Source organism: Colobus angolensis, unplaced genomic scaffold, assembly GCF_000951035.1.
Source record: "Colobus angolensis palliatus isolate OR3802 unplaced genomic scaffold, Cang.pa_1.0 Scaffold8, whole genome shotgun sequence".
NCBI classification, from domain to species: Eukaryota; Metazoa; Chordata; class Mammalia; order Primates; family Cercopithecidae; genus Colobus; species Colobus angolensis.
Window position 1 is genome coordinate 8037547 of NW_012121820.1, and position 24728 is coordinate 8062274.

The 24728-nt window shown below is 38.7% G+C and overlaps 1 protein-coding gene across 1 annotated transcript in view; it reads left to right on the plus strand.

Annotated features, from left to right (window-relative positions):
• The first annotated feature begins 12636 nt into the window (after nt 1-12636).
• The window catches only part of WFDC8 (WAP four-disulfide core domain 8), a 26726-nt gene continuing 14634 nt past the window's right edge, over nt 12637-24728 (plus strand). The window contains exon 1 of the mRNA XM_011928926.1: nt 12637-12734. Coding sequence (XP_011784316.1) covers nt 12709-12734 — 26 coding nt within the window. The 5' untranslated portion in view covers nt 12637-12708. The remainder of the gene's footprint in view (nt 12735-24728) is intronic.

The window sequence follows — 24728 nt, forward strand, 5'->3', positions numbered from 1 at the left end:
TTTTTTCCTTTTGCTCCCTCTTATAATGGATATAAAAGGTCTGGATTCTTTTCTGGAGTCTATAATTTCCCCATAGGTTCTTGCTCTGTCTCAAGTCAGAGGGTCTCTTCTATTTTCACATAGTGCCCTGAAGCGTCTTTTAAAATCTAGGAGCCCTCCATTTGCAGTTCTGTGGATTTTATCAAGAGCATTTCCTAGCAGGGCAAAAATCTGTTTTGAATTCTGTGGGAACACAGGAGTTTTTTTTGTAATGGACAGATGAAGGTGAGGTAGGGTGTATCCCATGGGTATAGTAGGGGCAAATAACAGATTTATTAGTTACAACTAACAACTAATAGTTCTTCCAAGTAACAGCCACTATTAATAGTTGTTCAAAGAAACATTAATCTAGGCTGGTGTGTTTCAACCCAGATAAGCAGCAGCATGGGACCTGTCTCCTGGAACTATTTTGTTCCTTGTCAGTCTGCTCCAGACACTCTTCCTTTGTGCTAAGTGCAGAGGCCAAGAATCCGGGGCATCACTCCATGCCCTATTCCTACCCTCACTCGGATCAACCTCTGCCTAACTTATTGCTTTTGCTACTTGGAGATCCAGAAGGAGAAGAAAGACAGAATAGAGCAAAGAAATGGAAAATGGCTGAGAATTTGGTAAACTGATATAAGACATCAAGCTACATATTAAAGTAGCCCTCTGAGACCAGTGAACACCTAGGCACATCACAGTAAAGCCATATTTAGGTATATCTGTTTTAATTTTACTTGAAGCCAAAGCAAAGAGAAAAATCTTAAAATCTAGCAGAAAAAAAGACATGCCTTTAAAGAATAACAGTAAGACTGATAGCTGTCTTCCCAATGGAAACAATGAAAGGGAGAAGACAATGGAATGATATCTTTAACATGCTGACAGAAAATAATGCTAACCTAGAATTCTATACCTAAGAAAAAAATCTTCCAAAAATAAGACCAGAACTAAGGTATTTTCAGACAAAGACAGAAAATTCATCACAAGCACTTTCACATGGAAAGAAATATCAGGCCAGGCACAGTGGCTCAAACCCGCAATCCCAGCACTTTGGGAGGCCGAGGTGGGTGTATCACTTGAGGTCAGGAGTTCAAGACAAGCCTGGCTAACATGGTGAAACCTCATCTCTACTAAAAATACAAAAATTAGCTGGGTGTGGTGGCACATGCTTGTAGTCCCAGCTACATGGGAAGATGAGGCAGGAGAATTGCTTGAACCCAGGAGGTGGAGGCTGCAGTGAGCCAAGATCACGCCACTGCACTCCAGCCTCGGTGACAGAGTGAGACCTGTCTCAAAAAAAAAAAAAAAAAAAGAAAAAGAAAAAAAAGAAATGAGGCCGGGCGCGGTGGCTCAAGCCTGTAATCCCAGCACTTTGGGAGGCCGAAGCGGGCGGATCACGAGGTCAGGAGATCGAGACCATCCTGGCTAACACGGTGAAACCCCGTCTCTACTAAAAAAATACAAAAAACTAGCCGGGCGAGGTGGCGGGCGCCTGTAGTCCCAGCTACTCGGGAGGCTGAGGCAGGAGAATGGCGTGAACCCGGGAGGTGGAGCTTGCAGTGAGTGGAGATTGTGCCACTGCACTCCAGCCTGGGTAACAGGGTGAGAGCTGTCTAAAGAAAAAAAAGAAATGAGATGAAATATCAGAGATTTATGTAGGCAAATGAAAGATTATCCTAGATATAAACAAGATAAGGAAAGAAGGAATGAAGAAAAACAGAAAGGGAAAATATGTACGTAAATCTAATCAGTGGTTCCCAAGTCAGGGCAATTGTGCCCACTAGGGGACATCTGGCAATGTTTGAAGACATTTTTAATTGTCACATCTTGGGGGTTGGTGCTACTGTGACATCTAGTGGATAGAGACCAAGGATGCTGCTAAACATCTGTAATACATGGAACCGCCTTTTACAACAAATAAGTAAGTATATGGCCCAAAACATCAACAGGGCCAAAATTGAGATATCTTTACTTAAGTTACTATTGATTATACAGCCCAATAATAGTAATTTCCATGGAATTTAGATTTATGTAGAATTATAGTACATTAAGGAAAACACAAAAGATGTGAGTACTTGGAGGTAAAGTGTTTGAAAATTTTTGCATTGCCTGGTTTGCAAATTTTATTTTATACCCTAATAAGTCCAAGATGAATTTTGTAATGTAAAAGAATAAATAACTAACAAGTCAATGAGGGGGGCAGTGTTAATGAAATTATAGGAAAAAAACTTGATTAATCCAAAGTGAAAGAAGGATAAAAAGAAAAATAGAACAGCTGTTGGACAACAGAAATTGCATAGCAATTGGTTGATACAAACCCAAATATATCATTTATTGCATTAAACACAAACAGACCTAATATTCCAAATAAGAGACAAAGACTGTCAGAGTGAATGAACAAAAATGAATGCAGTTTAAGACATCTATCTTAAATATAAGGTTTGAAAGATCTAACTTAAAGTTTGAAAGTTGAAGGATGTAAGCAAGTATACCATGCAAATGCTAACCAAATACTGCGAGTATGAATATGTTAATATTAGACAAAGTAACCTTTAAAGCAAGAAGCATTATTAGAGATAAAACCGGACATTTCATGATGATGAAATTGTCAATCCACTACAAACATATAGTAGTTTAAAATGTGATTTATCTAGCAATATGGCATCAAATATATTAAGCAAAAATTGACAGAACAAAAAATAAAAATAAAAATCACAGTGGAAGTTAGAAGGAAGAAAATAAAAAGGAAAAAGTGAATGAAGTAAAAACACACATTTAAAGTATATATTTAAATTTGTAAGTTACACTATAGATTTAAATGTCAAAAATATAATGTAAGATGCTAGAAGATAACACAGAAGTGTATCTTCATAACTTTGGGGCAGGAAATACTTCTTAAATGGGAAACAAAAATACTAACCATAGGGGAAAAGATGGATAAACTGAACTACATTAAAATAAGAATTTCTGTTTATTGGAAGATAAATAAAAGAGAGTGAAAAAGCAAACTACAGAGTGAGAGAAGATATTTGCAATATGCATACCTATCGAGGGACTCATATCCAGTGTATGTATAGAATGCATAATAAATAAGAAAAGGGCATGAAATTGAAAAATGAGCAAAAAGATTCAACCAGGCAATTTATAAAAGACAATATCCAAATGTTCAATAAAAGGTAATAAAAAGGTACCCAACTTGATTAGTTATCAGGAAAATGCAAATTCAAATCACAAGACACACACATAACAGAAGGGCTAAAATGAAAAAGATTTTTCAAGAAACTTAAATGTTGCAGAAAAATCAGCATCACTGGTAGTCTCATATTCTGCTGATGAGAATGTATACTGATATAACCATTTGGAAAATTGTTTGGCAGATCTTCTAAAGTTGAACATATGCATATCCTACGACCCAACAATTCCACTTCTAGGTATATATCCAACAGGAATATCTTTAGGTATGCCCACTGCCATATATAAAAGTGGTCATAGAAACTTTCATAAGACTCTAACTTGGAGACAATCCAAATATCTATCAAAAGTGGAATGGATTAAATATTATATTCATTTGATGGAGTATTATATAACAATGAAATTGAATGAACAATATCCACAATATAGATGGACTTTCAAAACACAATGTTGAGCAAAAGAAGCCAGACACAAAATAATACACACTGTATTATTCCATTTACATAAAGTTTAAAATAGGCAAGTCTAATTGATGGTGGTAAAATTTAAAATAGTGATGACCTTTTCTTGGATGAGAGAAGAGGAATATTATGTGATGATCTCTTTCTTGATCCGGGTAGTTTCTAGATGGGTATGTTTATGTAGTAAAAATCCACTAATGATTTATGTACTTATGTGCAGTATACATAAAGAAAACAGTACTTGCTCCCAAAATCATTTTATAGAAAATAAATTATTTCTGCAATATTTGATTAAATGAAAAAAGTTAAAAAATGCATGCATAATCTGAGGCAAATTTGATGAAAAACACATATATAGATATAGATTATATATGAGTAGAGGTAAAGATTAGATATAAATTCAGATGATATGTGTATTGATACAGTAAAAAAACTGGACACGTACTAAATTATCAAGTTATTATCTCTAGGTAAGGAAGAACTACTATTTCATTACTTCTCTTTGTTCTCTTCTGTTTTTCAAATGTATTTTTTTCAAATTTCTAAAATTAAAAAAAAGTTGTGGAGAATTTATTTCTGCAATGAGAGGAGTATGAGCTATAAGAGAAGGGAAGTACTTTGTGAGAAGCCAGTGCCCACCCAGGGAGTGATGGCCAGAGGAGGGGAAGAGGCAGAACCAGATAAGGTAATGAGAGTCAAGTCACACGTTCTCGAAACTCCTCATCTGGAACCCTTTTCTACTCCCAGCAGAGCCTGGTAAAATCCTGAGTCTCCTGCCAGCTTTACTCAGATGTCCAATTGCTGATATTCCTCTGCATCATGGTTCTGCCAGTGTCAGGAGAATGGAAAGAAAGAGTTTTTTCCCGTAATGGAATTTTCAGATTACTGTATGTATTCTGGCTGGGCTTCAAAATGATGAGTGGGTGGAAAACAGAAAGACTTTTCCCAGTCCTATTGCAGAGAGGTGCCAGGGGCTGGCAACATGCAAAAACATGGCTTTTTAGAAAGTCAGAATCCCTGAAGAAAACTAAATGTTTAGTTTTCAAGCTTGAAGATCTCCTGATGCTGCAAGTAATGCGATGTTTTTATGTGTTTTTGGGGGACTTTGGTGCCCTTACTGAGTTTTTGTATAGGAGGACACTTACCAAGGAAGAGCACCATCAGGTTCAGAGCCTGCATGGAGGGTTCCTAGCTCATAAACTGAGGAGGATATAAACGGAGGGGTTTATGTCCTCAGTTAAGAGTTCCAAAGATGAACACCAAATTGGGAAAGGACTACTAATTATTTCTTGAAACATGCCCTTTTATTAGGATTGAATATTTCAAAACTTTGGGCATAAAAAGGAGAAATAAAATGCATGCTCGAAGGATAAAAAGAAAAATAGAACAGCTGTTGGACAACAGAAATTGCATAGCAATTGGTTGATACAAACCCAAATATATCATTTATTGCAATTTTAACTTATTTCTTCTGGTAACTGATAAAATAAGAAGAAAAAAAATCAGTAAGAATATAAAAGATTTGAACAACACAAATAAAAAAGTAACTATCAACATTTACAGAAAATAACTCAGAATTACTGTAGAATACACATTCTTTTCAAGAGTACATGGAACATTTTTTAAAAAAAGCCTCAACAAATGTCAGTAGATTAAAAATCAAACAGACTGACCACAGGGTAATTAAGAATTAAGCTAGAAATCATAAAATAAGATAGCTAGAAAAAGTTTCCAGATTAGCAAGGCAAGATGGCCAACTAAACACATCCAGGAAGAACATCTCATGCCGACGTTCAGGCCATTGGGAAGATGGGCACACTCTGAGCAGATCTTCTGAGGCAAGTCATTGAAAGTGGACTGAGGGAGGAAGCAGATCCTGGACCGAAGGGAGAGGAAGCTGGAAACCATGCATGGGGCTGCCAAGCACCAGGACTTGTTCCTAGACTCCAGCAGCTCCTGGAGAAGGCGTGTGTTGAACAGGCAAGGAGTGGCCCACTCTTGCTACAGACCCCTGGAATTCTAGCTGCAGGAGGCCCCATGAACCCCGTGGACATTTGAGCTGACACAGACAGCTGTTTGGAGAGGTGGCAGGGACAGGACTCAACCTGTGTGGAGCACAGAGAGTTTGGAATGAGGATGGCTGCAGTGGAGCATGGCCAGGGATGCCCCTTCTACAAGGCTTGTCACGCTCCTTGAGGTGGCTTTAGTTTTGTTGTCTGTTAGACCTGGACAGAGCAGGACAGTCTTGTCCCTGGGACAAGCCTAGTCTGATGTACTCTTTTTTTTTTTGAGACAGAGTCTTGCTCTGTCACCGAGGCTGGAGTGCAGTGGTGCGATCTTGGCTCACTGCAACCTCTGCCTCCCAGGTTCAAGCGATTCTCCTGCCTCAGCTTTCTGAGTAGCTGAGATTATAGGCACCTGCCATCACACCCGGCTAATTTTTGTATTTTTAGTAGAGACAGGGTTTCACCACGTTGGCCAGGCTGGTCTCGAACTCCTGACCTCAGGTGATCTACCTGCCTCAGCCTCCCAAAGTGTTGAGATTACAGGCATGAGCCACCATGCCCGGCCTGATCTACTCTTTTAGCAAATTTCTAGGATACAATACAGTACAAACTATAGTTATTCTGCTGTACATTGTATCTCTAGACTTATTCATTCCAGATGTTATAAATCCCACAGGTCACTATAGTTCTGTTAAGGTTTTTTTGCAGTCTGTTTTCTCTCTGTTGTTCAGATGGAACACTTTCCATTGTTCTATCTTCAAATTCAGATTATTCCTCTGTACTCTCTATTTGGCTGTTAAGCTCATCCATTGAGTTTGTATTTCTGTTACACTCTTAACATTTTCTAAAATGTCCATTTGTTTCTTCTTTATATCTTCTATTTCTTTGCTGAGACGTTCTGTTTTAACATCTTTATGTTTGTTTATAATTACTCCTTCAAGCTTCTTCATGATGACCTCTACAATTTTTGTCATATAATTATAACATCATTGTCATCTCAGTGTTGGCACCTATTAATTGTCTTCTGTCGTTTTGTTTGAGATCTTTCTGGTTTTTGATATAACAAATAATTTTTTATTGAAAGTTGGGAACTTTGGGTTTTATGTTATGAGATTCTAGATCTCATTTAAACCTTGATTTCTTCTGTCACCCTTCCAGCAGGGAAGAGTGGAGCACCACCTCATTACTGCCGGATGGGGGTAGAAATCAGGTTCCCCATTCAGTCTTTGTTGACAACTGAGTTGGGGGAGTGGTTTCTTCTCATTACTTCTGGGCTGAGGTGGGAGGTCTAGCTCCCCGATAAGTTCCACTGATACCTCTTCAGCAGAGAGGGATAGAAGTATCTTTCTGCTCCCCACATGGGCTCCACTGACAGTACATGCATGGGGGGAAGGCAGCATCATTACTGTCTGGTGGTGACCAAAGTCTGGGCTCTTTGCAGGAAGACTGGGGCTCCTCATTTCAGCTTGGTAAAGGCAGAAGTTGAGGCTCCTCTCTCAGCTCTGATGGGGGTGGAACTATGTGTTTGGCTGTACTAGTTATTGTTGAATATTTTCTGTCTTGTTAGGCTGCCTCTTTCCCGGTCCTTTGGCAAGAGTGAGCAGGCTGGTTTTTTGTTGCGTTGTGTTGTGTTTTGTTTTTGAGGCTTTTATTGTGTCTATTTCTGTGTTTCTGGGTTTCCAGATTCTCTAGCACCCAGTCTTGAATATGTGAGGCAAAAAGAAAACTCAGTAATCCCGCTGCCGTACTGTTCTTCAGGTCCTAAGATTTCTGGCTCGTCTGCCTTGCCCTTACCACCTTTCAGAGTCTTCTTGTGTTTGTTTTGTATTTAATGTCCAGGATTTTTAGCTGAACTTCATCAGAGGAATAGGGAAAAGTCCATCTAGTTCATTTTCCCAGAAGAGTAGAAATCTCTGTCCTATATGTTAGATTTTTTAATATAAGTAACTTAGGAGAAAAATTAGGAGAATAATCTCATAATCTTAGCATTGGAGAGAACTTCTTAAGCAAGAAATGTAAAAGATATAAAGAAAACTTAGTAGGCATTATTGATTACATAACTCTAAATTTTTATAGAACAAAACACATAATAAATAAAAATCAAACTACAGGCTGAGGGAAATATTTGCAATACATATGACAAGCCAAAAGTTATTTTTTCTAATAAACAAATTGATGAGAAAATGAGAAACATCTCAACAGAAAAAGATTTGCACAAGCAATTCACGAAAGAGGAAATTCAAATGGCCAATAATTAAAAGCACTTGAAGATTGCTGAAAGTAGGTTTTAAATGTTTTTATCACAAACAAAAGATAAGTATGTGAGGTGATGGAGATGTTAATTAGCTTGATTTAATCATTTCACAATATGAGTATATATAAATGAAAATATCACACTAATATACATAAAATTTTTATTTGTTAATTATAATTTTTTTTTTTCGAGGCAGAGTCTCGCTCTGTTACCCAGACTGGAGTGCAGTGGCACCATCTCAGCTCACTGCAAGCTCCGTCTCCTGGGTTCACACCATTCTCCTGCCTCAGCCTCCCAAGTAGTTGGGACTACAGGCACCCACCACCACACCCGGCTAATTTTTTTGTATTTTTTTAGTAGAGATGGGGTTTCATCATGTTGTCCAGGATGGTCTTGATCTCCTGACCTCATGATCCACCCCCCTCAGCCTCCCAAAGTGCTGGGATTACAGACATGAGCCACCATGCCCGGCCTCATAAATTTTTTTTTATACTTTAAGTTCTAGGGTACATGTGCACCATGTGCAGATTTGTTACATATGTATACATGTACTATGTTGATGTGCTGTACCTGTTAACTTGTCATTTACATTAGGTATATCTCCTAATCGTATCCCTCCACTCTCCCCCCACCCCACGACGGGCCCCAGTGTGTGATGTTCTCCACCCTGTGTCCAAGTGTTCTCATTGTTCAATTCCTACCTATGAGTGAGAACATGTGGTGTTTGGTTTTCTATCCTTGCGATAGTTTGCTCAGGATGATGGTTTCTAGCTTCATCCGTGTTCCTACACTACAAAGGACATGAACTCATCGTTTTTTATGGCTGCATAGTATTCCATGGTGTATATGTGCCACATTTTCTTAATTCAGTCTATCATTTATGGACATTTGGGTTGGTTCCAAGTCTTTGCGATTGTGAATAGTGCTGCTATAAATATACGTGTCCATGTGTCTTTTTAGCAGCATGATTTATAATCCTTTGGGTATATGCCCAGTAATGGGATGGCTGGGTCAAATGGTATTTCTAGTTCTAGATGCTTGAGGAATTGCCACACTGTCTTCCACAATGGTTGAACTAGTTTACAGTCCCCACAACAGTGTAAACGTGTTTCTATCTCTCCACATCCTCTCCAGCACCTGTTGTTTCCTAACTTTTTAATGATCGCCATTCTATTTGGTGTGAGATGGTGTCTCATTGTGGTTTTGATTTGCATTTCTCTGATGGTGAGTGATGATGAGCATTTTTTCATGTGTCTGTTGACTGCATAAATGTCTTCTTTTGAGTAGCATCTGTTCATATCCTTTGCCAACTTTTTGGTGGGGTTGTTTGATTTTTTTCTCGTAAAAACATATGGAATGCTTCATGAATTTGCGTGCCATCCTTGCACAGGGACCATGCTAATCTTCTCTGTATCGTTCCAGTTTTAGTATATGTGCTGCCGAAGTGAGCACATAAATGTTTTTAACTAAAAAACTTTAAAAACCAAAGAAGATTAATATCAGCAGTAGTTAGGGATATGCAAGTTAAGCAACTCTGCAATTTCCATAAGACTAGCAGAAATTTAAAAGAGTAGAGATGTTGAACAGAGTGTGGGTATCTATTTAAGATAATTGTAGATCTACATTTTTATATGGATGGATATGCATGAGGAAGAGTCAAGTGAAAAGAAGAAAGTACAGTAGTAGTGAATGTATACATCAAAATTTCATTTTATGTTTTCCAAGTATCAAAACCCATGTACATATATGATTGTATATGTTTGTACACAGAGAAAGATGGTAAGGGTACAAAACAGACTATTAAAATTGGTTATTAACTATCAACCATGGCTATTATCATTAAGGGGGTTAGATATGGAAAGATGTGGCTTAGAAATTATTAGCTTTTCTTTATATGTTCTTGGTACTGTTTCACTTATTGGGTATTCAATGTGTATAATTTTATAATTAAAAATTAATTCATAACTAGGACTCTTAGAAACTATTCCCAATAAAACACCCCCCCAAAATATTGTCCAAAATACTGAAAATGCATGACTCTTTAAATCAATGAGTCATTGGCAAGAAAGAGGAATTCTTAAAAGCCAAAAATGACATGAAGGTCTCACTCCAGAAAGATAAGGAAATGCTTTAGTTAGAGGCTTCCCTGGGGATATCTGCCAATGCCTGGTAATCTGTAGTTTGAATTTTAGTGGGCCCCTGGCAAGGGCAAGAAAAAAGAGCTAAGCCCTAAGCAATGTGAAAAGTCAGATCAGAAATCTCACTCACAAGGACCCCCAAATGCAGACACAGTAATAAATGGATGAAACAGAAATATACACATGCACGACTGTGGTAAAGGAACTTACCTGTCTTGGCTTTGGCTCTCAACAAAGTGGGAAAAAAGACTATTCTGGGCTGGGTGCGGTGGCTCATGCCTGTAATCCCAGCACTTTGGGAGGCAGATGTGGGTGGATCACGAGGCCAGGAGTTCGAGACCGGCCTGACCAACATGGTGAAACCCTGTCTCTACTAAAAATACAAAAAAATTAGCCAGGCGTGGTGGTGCATGCCTGTAATACCAGCTGTTCAGGAGGTTGAGGCAGGAGAATCACTTGAACCTGGGAGACAGAGGTTGCAGTGAGCTGAGATAGCGCCACTGCACTCCAGCCTGGGGGACAGAGCAAGACTCCATCTCAGAAAAAAAAAAAAAAAGGAAAAAAAAGACTATTCTGAGAATTTGTAACCGCAGCCTCATTTCCTTCCATGAGAGCAGAGTAGGAAAACTGGCACATGTGTATAGTCTGAGAAATCTAAAGCTATGAATTTAATTCAAAATAGCGTGAGCTGTTAGGGAAAAATTGAGGAGAAATTGATTCAGAAGAATGCTCTTTTAAACACAGGAATCCAAGAAATTCCACAAAGTATCGTTACATACATAAACTTCCCTTAAATATACACTCTCACAATAAAAAAAAATCACTCAGATCTTAAGAAAACAAGATGAAAAAAATCAAGAAAAACAACCAACAGCAGAGGTCCACAAAGACTTCAGATATTGGAGTTACTGTGTTGTATAGTAGCGAGTTATTGTATTGTAAGAAAGGAACATAAAAAAAGGATTTCTGATTCTGTCTTTGGGGTGGGAAGGGCACGTGATAAAGACATTCATTCAAAAGGTAAAAGACAAACCAATAAGGGTTTTAGAAGATTACCCTGGATCCTGGAAGATGTTTATAGTACATATAGCCGAGGAAAGACGCGACTCCAGTAGAAATCAGCAAGAAAAAGTCAGACAACCCCAGAGAACAATGAGCAAAACAGTTGCGCGGAAAATCAAAGAGAGGATATGCAAGTGGTTCATAAAGATCTAAAAAGGTGCTCAACCTCATTAATAGTCAAGAAATTTAAATTAAGACCACAATGATGTATTTCTATACTTACAGCAGGATGGTAAAAATGAAAAGATTCTGATAATTCTACATACAGCATAGATATGGAACAATAGGAGCTCTAAACTACCAATGGCAAGGCTGTGAATTGGTCCCAAATCTTTGGGAAATACCTTGGTATCAGCTTGAGAAGCTGAAGATATGCATACCCTGCAACCCATCATTCCCTATCCTGGATGTATAACCTACAAGAACACCTGCCCACGTGCTCCAGCAAATGCACACAAAGTGTTCATAGCAGCATTATTCTTTTTTTTTACATGAATACAATTTTTAATTTTTTTGACATTTAAAAACATTTATGAATTCATTTAAAATAATAAACTTATTATATATTGATATAAATAACATTTTTATTTAGAAAATCCTAGTTTTTAAAATTATACTTTAAGTTCTGGGATATACGTGCAGAACGTGTTACATGCATGCTAGGTATACACATAGCAGCTCTATTCTTGACAGTTGCAAACTATAAGCAGCTCGGTAGAGATGGGTGTAGTCATGCAATAGATGGCACAGCAATGAAAATTGACAAAATACAGCTACACACAACAATGTGGATGAAATTCATGAATATAATGTTGAACACACAAAGCCAGGCACAAAAGAATACACTCCAACTGACTCCATTGATATAGAACAGAAGCAGACAAGAACAAAAACATATTTAAGGGAATACATACCAGCTTGAAAATGTGGAAAAGAAAGTCACTACCATTAGCTGCCTTCGAGAGCATAGGAAGGGGCTATATTGAAAAAGAATAAGCAAGGAGCAGAAAGTGTTGGAAATCTCTTACTTGATCTCAGTGATAGTTTAATGAGTGGTCACTTCATAATAATAGTTCTTTAGACCGAACGTTAATGTTTCATGCATATTTTTATCTTTGTATTTTTTTTCACAATGCATATTTTTACAAAAAGGAAAAGTAGCTCTTCCTTGTTTTGTCTCCTTTTCTTTACTAACCGAACTAGTCAGTCCTAAAGCCATTAGATAGGCAGAGCAAAGTAGGCGTTTGCCCCAAGGGGAAGGGAGCCATGGCTGGCTCCGTGTGGGCATCAGAGCTGGAACAGGTCAAGGAGGGCGTCTCTGTAGGAGGGCTGCTGGCATGGTGTGCTGGAGCCAGCGGTAGATGAGAATGTCCAGTGAGGAGGCAAGAAGCAGCATAGCATGGAGACCAGTCTGCCCATGTTGAGAAAGGCATCCCCCTGGGGCTATAGGGGCAGACTGGCACAGAATGAGAGCCTGAGTGGGGTGAGGAGAGTGTCCAGGCGGGGGAGCAGATGAGGGAGGAGCCTCAGAGCTGGAGCAAAGTGAGGCGCTGTCTCCACAGGGAGAAGGCCTGATGTGGACTGTCCGAACTGAAGGAGGGTGAGGAGGGTATCTATGGGTGTGGGCAGCCAGACACGGAGGGTCAGAGCCCAAGGAGATGAGGAGGATATGTAGAAGTTAGGGTGGTTGGCTGTGGGGAGTTGGGCCAAGCATAGTGAGGAGGGGTTCCATAGAACAGGGCTGTTTTGTGTCAGGAATCAGAGCCTAAGCAGGGTGAAGAAGGCATCAATGGATCAAGCGGTTCTCCTGCCTTAGCCTCCCCAGTAGCTGGGACTACAGGTGTGCACCACCACGCCCAGCTAATTTTTGCATTTTTAGTAGAGACGGAGTTTCAGCATGTTGGCCAGGCTGGTCTCGAATGCATCCTGATATGGCTGTTGGAGCCCAAGTAGGATAAGCTGGGCATCTTTGAGTGGCCCAGTGTGGAGGGTGAGAGCCTAAGTAGGGTAAAGTTTGATATTTTTAAAAAAACAAACATGTAATATGTATCTACACATTTTCAAAAAATTAAAACAGGAGTAATAGTGATAGGTTATATTATTATTCACAACTATTCTTTCCATCTCTCCTTTAAGAGTTCACTCCTGCCCATTACCTTGCAATTTCAGAACCGCCTGTGGAAGGAAGACATATTTCTGTCTCATTGACTGTGGGTTTGCTGTCGGCTGTGCTTTACCTATTGGAATATGAGTGGATTTAGCGTATGCATTGTGAGTTTTGCACTGCGAGTTTCTGCCAGCTCCTTTGTGCTTCCCCTCTGCCAGGAGAAGGGGCCTAATCCACAGAGGCTGCTTCTTTAGTGTTGGTCCCACAGCCTTGAGTAGAGCCCCCGCCTGGAACAAGGCAGTAGACAATTTGCCTAGGAAGTCTTTTGTTGTGGCAAGTCATGGAGAGCTCAAAGTTATTTGTCCCCAGAGTAATAAAAATACAGTTGATTCCCATTACTTGGGGGTAGTTATGTTCTGTAAAGTCACTGTGAACACCGGATCAGCAAATACTAAGCCACTGCTCCTAGGGAAAATGCAAGCCTCTGACCACACATTTTCATCATTTGATCAATACATAACCCTGTTTTATGTGTGCTTCTGTCTGAAGACACATGATATAGTTGGTAATTAGAAGGTGCACACAGAAGGCTTCTGGGAGGCTGGCTACTTTCTATTTTTTAACCTGTGTGGTTAATTATTAAAAATAACTCTACATACATTTTTTTTTTTTGAGAGGGAATCTCTCTGTCCCCCAGGCTGGAGCATAGTGGTGTGATCTCGGCTCTCTGCAACCTCCACCTTCCGGGTTCAAGGGATTCTCCTGCCTTAGCCTCCCGAGTAGTTGGGACTACAGGTGTGCACCACCACGCCCGGCTAATTTTTATATTTTTAGTAGAGACAGGGTTTCACCGTGTTGGCCAGGCTGGTCTTGAACTCTTGAACACAGGTGATCTGCCTGCCTCAGCCTCTCAAAATGCTGGGATTACAGGCCTGAGCCACCGTGCTGGCCCTTTCTTTGTTTTTTAAACGTGTGTATAGGCGCGGTGGCTCACGTCTGTAATCCCAGCACTGCGGGAGGCTGAGGCAGGCGGATCACTAGGTCAGGAGATTGAGACCATCCTGGCCAACTCGGTAAAACCTCATCTCTACTAAAAATACAAAAATTAGCAGGGCATGGTGGCAGATGCCTGTAATCCCAGTTACTCGGGAGGCTGAGGCAGGAGAATGGCTTGAACCTGGAAGGTGGAGGTTGCAGTGAGCTGAGATCGCATCACTGCACTCCAGCCTAGTGACAGAGTGAGACTCTGTCTCAAAAAAAAAAACAAAAAAACAAAACCAAAAAAACCCCACACATCTTATATAATATATATTATTGTTTCATTAACATTGAATTGTGGCTGAAAGCCCTGTGACTCATGCCTGAAGCAAGCTTATCTAACACAGGTAATTTCTTCATAAGGCACATCGCAGGCCTCTTGCTCTTAGGACACTTGACAGCACTTTAGTAACTCTTGGCGGCCATTTTAAACAGCAAACTCACCAACAAAAAGCACACAAATGTGAAAAATGTGACACTAAATCGACTGCAAAAAGGAAGTTTATTTATAGTAGTAGAAGAGCTTAAACAAGCAGAGCATTGTCTTGTTTGATTTCAGCTGGGAATGTGTATGTTGCGTGACTCAAATTTTTTGCCACTCTGCACATATCCCTGAATGACCACAAAATCATCATGAGTATTGATTTTTGGGTGATAAATGCATTTCAACAGGTAGGCAAATTTGCAAGTAAAGAATCTGAATAATGAGGACTGAGAGTAGATAACTCGTAATAAGATTGTAGAAATGAATCCAAATATGTCATTAGTGCCCGCAAATGTCAATTAATAGGTAATAATTGCTAGACTGGATTTTTACAGTGTAGATTTACACTATTTGAAGGATAAACTTAAAATGTAAGTAGAATGGTTGAATGCAAAAGAATGGAAAAAAGACTAGGTAAATGCAAACAAAGAAGAGAAAGTATAGTTTGATTAATATTAGTCAATAGAAAACTCTAAGTCCAGGCTCATAGACTCACACCTGTAATCCAACACTTTGGGAGGCTGAGGCAGGCAGATTGCTTGAGACCAGGAGTTCAAGACCAGCCTGGGCAACGTGGCAAGACCCCGTCTCTACTAAAATTACAAAAATTACAGGCATGGTGGCACATGCCTGTAATCCCAGCTACTTGGGAGGCTGAGGCACAAGAATCGTTTGAACCCAGGATGGGGAGGTTGGAGTGAGCCAAGATCGTGCCACTGCACTCCAGCCTGGGAGAAAGAGAGAGAGGGAGATTCTGTCTAAAAAAAAAAAAAGAAAACTCTAAGATGAAGTTTTATCTTTAAGGATAAAGGATGGCTTGCTAGATAATGGTAAAAGACTCAGTTCATCAGGAATGCATTTGTATTTACCTAAACCAATCAAATCAGGATATATTAAAGCAAACATTAACATCATTATGGGCATAAATTGAGAAATCTATAACTGTATTGAGGGCTCTTGACACACCTTTCTCAATCATTGACAGATCAAAAGGACAAAAAATGTAAAAGATTTAAAATATTTTAACAACACAATATGGATATATATATGGAGTTCTATACTCAATATTAGAGACTATCTTTCCCCAGTGCCAGAATGTAGATATCTGACCAGGCAGCACTTAGAAGATAATATCTTTGGATGAGGCTTACCAATTTACTTACTGACTCTGCCTGAACTTAGGGCAAGGTGTATTACAGAGACTTACGGAGCTAGTTGTCCTCCTCAAGGTCTACTTCTTAGTAACTGAGGCTAGAGGCACATATCTGGTTGAGTAGCCTCGCAACAGAACATGCTATGCTATGGGGATGAGGAGGGGTGTAAGCTAGGAGCTCTCAATCATGGAGACAGGGGGCGGGGGGGGGGTGCCTGAGGCTGGGCAAGTGCCTAATGGGGGAGAACTAGGGGGTAGTGAGAGGTAATGGAGTTATAGTGGGCCCTTACTTGTAGTTCCTAAATATTGTAACCTGGGAATTCACTCTGTTCCCCCAGCTCCTGGCCATCTGTAGATCTTTCAATTGCAAAATGCTGCTCAGTTTTCTGCAAAGTGCAACCTCTGCTATTCGGGGAAGCTGGGCAAAAAGGTAGGTTCTGGGTAGTACGGGATTTTAACAATATTGATTCTTCTAATCCATATGAAATATAAACATGAAATATCTTTTCTTTCTTTTTTTTTTTTTTTTTTTTTTGAGACGGAGTCTCGCTCTGTTGCCCAGGCTGGAGTGCAGTGGCCGGATCTCAGCTCACTGCAAGCTCCGCCTCCCGGGTTTATGTCATTCTCCTGCCTCAGCCTCCTGAGTAGCTGGGACTACAGGCACCCGCCACCGTGTCCGGCTAGTTTTTTGTATAGCCAGGATGGTCTCGATCTCCTGACCTCGTGATCCGCCTGTCTCGGCCTCCCAAAGTGCTGGGATTACAGGCTTGAGCCACCGCGCCTGGCCGAAATATCTTTTCATTTGTTTATGTCTTCTCCAATTTCTTTCACTAGTTTTCAGTGTACAGATCTTACATATCCTTTGTTAAATTTACTCCTAAGTATTTTTTATGCTATTGTAAATGGGATTGTTTTAATTTGGTTTTCAGGTAGTTTGTTGCTAGTGTATAGAAATGCCACTGATTTTTGTATGTTGATTTTGTATCCTGAAAGTTTAATAAATTACTTAATCAGTTCTAACAGTTTTTCGGTGTGAAGTCTTTAGGGTTTTCTATATATAGGATCCTGTCATAAGTAAACAGAAGCAATTTCACTGCTTTCTTTCCTATTTGGATGACTTTTATTTATTTTTCTTGCTAATTTTACTGGCCAGGGCTTTCAGTACCATGTTGATTAAAAGTGGTAAAAATTGGCATTCTTGTCTTTTTCCTGATCTCAGAGAAAAAACTTTCAACTTTTCACTGTTGAGTATAAGAGCGGTGGGCTTGTCATATCTGGACTTTACTGTGTTGATGTATATTCCTTCTATACCTAACTTGTTGAAAATTTTTATCATAAAAATGTTGAATTTTGTCAAATGCATTTTCTGCATCTACTGAGATGATCATATTATTTATATCGCTAGTTCTTTTAAGATGGTGTACCACATCGATTGCTTTGAATATGTTGAACCATTCTTGCATTCAAATGATAAATCCTACTTGATCATGGTGAATGATACTTTGTTTTTCTTTTATTTGGAGACAGGGTCTCGCTTTGTCACCCAGGCTAGAGTGCAGTGGCACGATCTTGGCTCACTGCAACCTCTGCCACCCAGATTCAAGTAAATCTTGTGCCTCAGCCTCTCAAGTAGCTGGGATTATGGGGATGTGTCATCATGCCTGGCTACTTTTTTTTTTTTGTATTTTTAGTAGAGACAGGGTTATGCCCTGTTGGCCAGGCTGGTCTCGAACGCCTAGCCTCAAGTGATCTGCCCACCTTGGCCTCCCAAACTGCTGGGATTACAGGTGTGACCCACCATGCCTGGCTGTGAATGATATTTTTAATGTACTGTTGAATACAATTTGCTTATTTTTTTTTGAGAATTTTTGCCTCTATGTACATCATGGATATTGGCCTGTAATTTTCTTTTCTTGTAGTGTCTTTGCATGGCTTGGTATTAGAATAATGCTGGCCTCATAAAATGAACTTGAAAGAATTCCCTCCACTTCAATTTTTGGGAAACATTTGAGGAGGATTAGCATTAGTTCTTTAAATGTTTGGTAGAATGAAGTCATGAAGCCATCAGATCTTGGATTTTCTTTGATGGGAGATTTTTAATTACCAAGTAAATCTCCTTACTTGTTGATGTATTTAGTTTTTCTGTTTCTTCATGATTCAGTTTTGGTAGATTATATGCTTCTAGGAATTTCTCAATTTCTTCCAGGTTATTCAACTTCCTAGTGTGTAACTTCACAATCCCTACCAAAATTCCAAATGCATCTCTTACAGAAATTTTTAAAATCCTAAAATTTGTGTGGAGTCACAAAAGACCCCAAGAATCTCAAGCAATCTTGAGCAAAAATAACAGAGCTGGAGGCATCACACTACTTGATTTTAAATATACTACAAAGTTATAGCAATCAAAACTGCATGGTACTGTCATAGAAACAAATACATTAACCAATGGAACAGAATAGGAAACCCAGAAATAAATCTATACACTTATGGTTAATTGATTTTTGGTAAAGTTGCCATGAACACACAATGGAGACTGTCTCTGATAAATGGTCTTGGGAAAACTGGAAATTCACATGTAGAAAAATAAAATTGAACCCTTATTGCACAGCATGCAAAAAAATCAACCCAATGGGTAAAGAAAATGTGGTATATATACACCATGGAATACTACTCAGCCATAAAAAATCATGAAATAATGTATTTTGCAGCAACCTGGATGGAGCTGGAGGCCATTATTCTAAGTGAAGAAACTCAGGAATGGAAAACCAAATACCATATGTTTTCACTTATAAGCTGAGTTAACCTATGGGTATGCAAAGTTATACAGAGTGATATGATGGACTTTGGAGACTCAGAAGGGAAGAATGTAGGAGGGCAGAGAAGGACAAAAAAAGAACTATATATTAGGTACAACGTACACTACTTGGGGACTGGTGCACTAAAATCTCAGACTTCACCACTATACAATCCATTCATGTAACCAAAAACCACTTGTGCCCCAAAAGCTACTGAAACACAAAATATGCATATATTTTTAAAAAATCAACTCAAAATGGACAAAAGGTCTAACCACAATGGCTGAAACTATAAAACTCTGAAAGAAAACATAGGGGGAAAGCTCCATTATATTGCTATGGGCAATGATTTCTTAGATATGACCCTAAAAGCACAAGGAACAGAAGTAAAAATATACAAGTGAGATTACATTAAATTACAAAGTGTTTGCACAGCAAAGAAAATAATCAACAGTCAGAAGACAATTCATAGAGTGAGAGAAAATATTTGCAAACCATACTATGATGAGCGGTTAATATTCAAAACATATAAGGAACTCCATCAACTCGATAGTAAGAAAACAACTCAATTTAAAAATGGGCAAAGGACTTGAATAGACATTTCTTAAAAGAAGGCATACAAAGGCTGGGCATGGTGGCTCACACCTGTAATCCCAGCACTTTGGGAGGCCAAGGCGGGAAGATCACTTGAGGTCAGGAGTTCAAGACCAGCCTGGCCAACATGGCGAAACCCTGTCTCTACTAAAAGCACAAAAATTAGCTAGGCATAATGGCGCATGCCTGTAGTCCCAGCTACTCAGGAGGCTGGGGCACGAGAATCACTTGAACCTGGGAGGCTAAGGTTGCAGTATGCCAAGATCACACCACTGCACTCCAGCCTGGGTGACAGAGCATGACTCTGTCTTGAAAATAAATAAATAAGTAAATAAATAAATAAATAAGGCATTCAAATAGCCAATAGGTTTATGAGAAAATGCTCAACATCATTAATCAACAAAGAAATGCAAATTAAAATCACAATGAGATATCACCTCATGCCTGTTAGAATGTCTATTATCAAAAGATTAAACATAACAAATGTTGATGAGGGTGTGGAGAAAAGGGAATCCTTTTTTTTTGGGACGGAGTCTTGCTCTGTTGCCTAGGCTGGAGTGCAGTGCCCCAATCTCGGCTCACTGCAAGCTCCACCTCCCGGGTTCACGCCATTCTCCTGCTTCAGCCTCCTGAGTAGCTGGAACTACAGGTGCCCGCCACCATGCCTGGCTAATTTTTTGTACTTTTAGTAGAGACGGGGTTTCACCGTGTTAGCCAGGATGGTCTTGATCTCCTGACTTCGTGATCCACCTGCCTCGGCCTCCCAAAGTGCTGGGATTACAGGCATGAACCACCGCGCCCGGCCGAAAAGGGAATTCTTGCACACTGTTGGTGGGAGTATAAATTAGTACAGCCATTATGAAGAATAGTGTAGAGGTTCCTCAAAAATACTGAAAGTAGAATTACTGCATAATCTAGCAATCCCATATTTGGGTATATAACCAAAAGAAATGAAATCAGTATGTTGAAGAGATATCGGCACCGCTATGTTCATTGCAGCATTATTCACAATAGCCAAGATACGGAATCAACCTAAGTGTTCAGCAGTGGATAAATGGGTAAAAAAGTGGTATATATACACAATGAACTACTATTCAGCCTTTAAAAAGAAGGAAATTCTGTCATTTGCAACAACATAGATGAAGATGAAGAACATTATGCTAAGTGAAACAAGCCAGGCAGAGAAAGACCACTATTGCATATCTCACTTATATATGAAATCTAAAAAGTTGAACTTGTACAAGTAGAGAGTAGATGGTGGTTATCAGAGGTTGTTGCCAGGGGGCAGGGTGGAATGTATGGGGAAAGGGAAGATGTTGGTTAAAGGAATAAAGTTTCAGTTAGACAAGGGAAAGAAGTCTCTGAGATCTATTGCATAGCATGGTGACCATAGTTAACAATGTATTGCACATTTCACAATTGCTACAGAAATGTTCTAACTTAAAAAATGATAAGGATCTCAGGTGATGGATGTGTTAATTACTCTGACATACCCATTCCGCAATGTGTACATACATCAAAACATTAAATTGTAGCACATAAATATAAATAATTATTATTAGTTAATTAAAATAAATTTCTTAAAGTGCAATGAAAGCAGTGATGAAAGAAATAGGTATTTCTCAAATTAAAAAAAAATGAAAGTAAATTATAGGGAATGAGAAATGAATGAAATTGACCAATAACCCAATTCAAGTTGGAAAAAGAAAGGCAAATAAAATCTAATGAAAACACAAAGATTGTGGGTAGAGAATCAGACATAGAAAATAAAAAAGGAATAATATTAAGCTTAAAATTAATGATTTAAGGACAATAAAGTATGGAAATTATGAAGACTTTTTTAAAAAGTAGGTTCAATGAAGGGGCTCTGGGGAAACTCCTATCCAAGCAGGCTCAGAAACGAAGGAACTAACTGGATTTGAAAGCTGTCCTAGGAGAAGTTGGAAAATAAAAAAAAAAATCTTCCCACCAACATTTGAAGTGGCTTAGATTCTTAGAGTTCCACAAATGTAGGCTAATTACTTTCATTTCTTCAAATAGCATACAGTCTTACCACTGCACATCTATTAGAATGACTAAAATAAAAGCATTTACAATACCAAATGCTAACAGGTATGTGGAGCAAGTGAAACTCTTAGGACAGTAGTGCATGCACTACTAACGAAAACGCAAAATGATGCTGTGACTTGGGAAAAGAGTTTGGTAGTTTCTTACAAACATACGCTGCTCACATAACCCAGGAATACCACTTCCTGGTATTTATTTAAGAGAAATGAAAACTTACGTTCATAAAAAAACCTCTATGCAAATGTTTTTATGGGCTTTATTCATAATTGCCCCAAACTGGAAATAACCCAAATTTCCATCAACTTTCCATCAAAGGATGAACCCGTTGTATATCCATAGAATGGACAAAACTCAGCAATAAAAAAGAACAAACAACACACAACATAAATTAATCTCAATGCATCATGTGAACATGTAAATATTAATTTTTTGAACTGCTACATAGCTTTTTATAATATATATAATCACTGGGGTAGAAATATCAAACTAATTTGATACCCACAAGCATCTACTTAAAAATATATGGAAAGCAATTCTTTAACAGTTGGAAAATTTAAAACATTAATTTTTTCCCTTGAACTCATATGTTCGTTCCTCTTACCCCACAGACTTTCAGTATAATGGAATATAATCTTATGCTCAAAAGTCTTTTATTCATGCCATTTTCTTTTTTTAATTTAATTTTTAAGTTCATGGGTACATGTAAACTTGTGCCATGGGGGTTTATCGTACAGATGATTTTGACACCCATGTATTGAGCCTAGTACTCATTAGTTATTTTTCCTGATCCTCCCCTTCCTCCTACCTTCCACCCTCCCATAGGCCCCTTCTATGCTGTTCCCTTCTATGTCTCCATGTGTTTTCATCATTTAGCTCCCCCTTATAAGTGAGAACATTTGATATTTGGTTTTCTGTTCCTGCATTAGTTTGTTAAGGATGATGGCCTCCAGCTCCACCGTGTTTCTGCAAAAGAACATGATCTCATTCTTTTTTATGGCTGCATAGTATTCCACTGTGTATCTGTATCACATTTTCTTTGTCCAGTCTCCCATCGATGGACATTTAGGTCAATTCCATGTCTTTGCTATTGTGAAGGGAAAGGACTCCCTATTCAATAAATGGTGCTGGGATAACTGGCTATCCATATGCAGAAGACTGAAACTGGACCCTTCCTTACACAATTTACAAAAATTAACTCAAGATGGATTAAAGACTTAAATTTTAAACCCCAAACTATAAAAATCCTGAAAGACAACCTAGGCAATAAAAATAATACAAATAAAAACCAATACAGTATAACAACTACTTGCATAGCATTTATAATGGTAAGTATTAAATACCTACCAATCTAGAGGTGGTTTTAAAGTATTTGGAAGAATGAGTGTAGGTTATATGCAAATACTGTGCCATTTTATAAAAACCACATGAGCATCTAAGGATTTTGGTATCTGTGAGGATTCCTGGAACCAATCCCCCAAAGATACCAAAGAGTGACTGTATTTTAAACTAAAGTTACTTATTTATTTGCTGTTTTTTCAACTATTGCCTTGGATTTACTTATTTAGGAATGCACTTCTACTGCAGAATATTTCGCAATGTTATTTACTTTATTTTATTATTTTTCGTTTTTTGTTTTTGAGACAGAGTCTTGTTCTGTTGCCCAGGCTGTAGTGCAGTGGCACGATCCCGGCTCACTGCAACCTCCATCTCCCAGGTTCAAGTAATTCTCCTGCCTCAGTCTCCTGAATAGCTGAGATTACAGTCATGCACCACCATGCCTGGCTAATTTTTGTATTTTTTAGTAGAGATGGGGTTTCACCATGTTGGGCAGGCTGGTCTTGAACTCCTGACCTCAAGTGATCCACCTGCCTCAGCCTCCCAAAATCCTGAGATTACAGGCATGAGCCACTGCTCCTGGCTAGCAATGTGTTGTTGATCTCAAGAGATTATATTAAAATAATTGTAAGCATTTAAAAATTATTTTAATGATCTAATTTAATTATTAATCAATAGCTTGATTAAACTCTCCTTCAATTTTTATAAAGGCATAGAATTGGACACCTGGTATCTTGCAAAAGGATTTGTTTTTTAGCAGGTAGAATATTAATCACAAATCACAAGTGATTTTCTTAGTTTCTGGAAAGTTTACCAAAAAGGCTTTACCAGCATCTACCAAATGATTAAGAATGTGATTAATTATACCTGTTACTCTTTCATTTAGTCACCTTATCTCATCTGAAATGCTCTGTAAGTGTTGGAAAGTTTGAATACTATCGTTTCAAAATATAGGAAAGTTTGCAAGCATTTTATAAAATATATATTTTTTAAAAATTTTGTGATTACTTTTATAAAATGCTTTTATCTTACTGCATACTTTAAATAATTTTTTAAAGAAAACTTGATGGCACAGATTTAACTAATTGGCAAAGTCAGTCCTCCATTAGCCAAATCAGTCAAACTCATTTCTCCCACAGAAGAATGACTTCATTTTTCAATTAAAATCAATGTCTTAGTATACATCCCTGTGGCAACCATCACACTTCTGAATCCTATTTCTAGGGTAGACAGCAAAAGGCACAATGGCTTAGTGTGAGTTTGTCACCTGAATGAAACCGGTGCTGACCCCTTGGTATTTCTTACACTTTCTTTGCTTTGCTTCCATGGAAAGCATCCTCAGAAAAATGCATTATTGAATTGTTCCTTTGTTTGGAATTCAGAAGTTCTTACACTTTGAAGACATGTGAGACATAGGTAAGAAGTATGCTTTTTTTTTTTTCTTTAAAGATGAAGGACTTAATGAAAGAGAGGAAGAAAAGGAGACTTCAGGGTGGCTCATTCTCAAGTAGATCAACTTCAGGAAAAAGTAAATATGTAGTTTAAGAATCAGTAACATCCTCAGATCCCTCTGTACCTGTGCACCTCCTGGAAAATCTTCCTGTATCCTGAGGGATATGGGTACCCCAGCCTGAGCAAGCCTAATCTAGTCAAATCCATTCATTTTTCAAATGGGTGGACAGAGGTAAAATTTCAAATGAGTAGATGGAAGTAAAACTAGCCCAAGTTGACACAGTGAGTTGATGGTGAAGAGTGGACTTCAGTCCACATCTCTTCATTCCTGGTGTGTGTCCTTCCTTCCCTCCCTCCCTTTTTCCTGCCTTCTTTTCCTTCTTTCCTTCCTTCCTTCCTTCTTTCCTTCCCTCCCTCCCTCCCTCTTTCTCTTCCTTCCTTTCCTTCCCTCGCTGTCTCTTCTTCCTTCCTCCTTTCCTTTCTTTCTCTCTCTTTCTTTCTTTCTTTCTCTCTCACTCTCTTTCTTTTTTCTTTCTTTCTTTCTCTCTTTCTTCTTCTCTTTCTCTCTC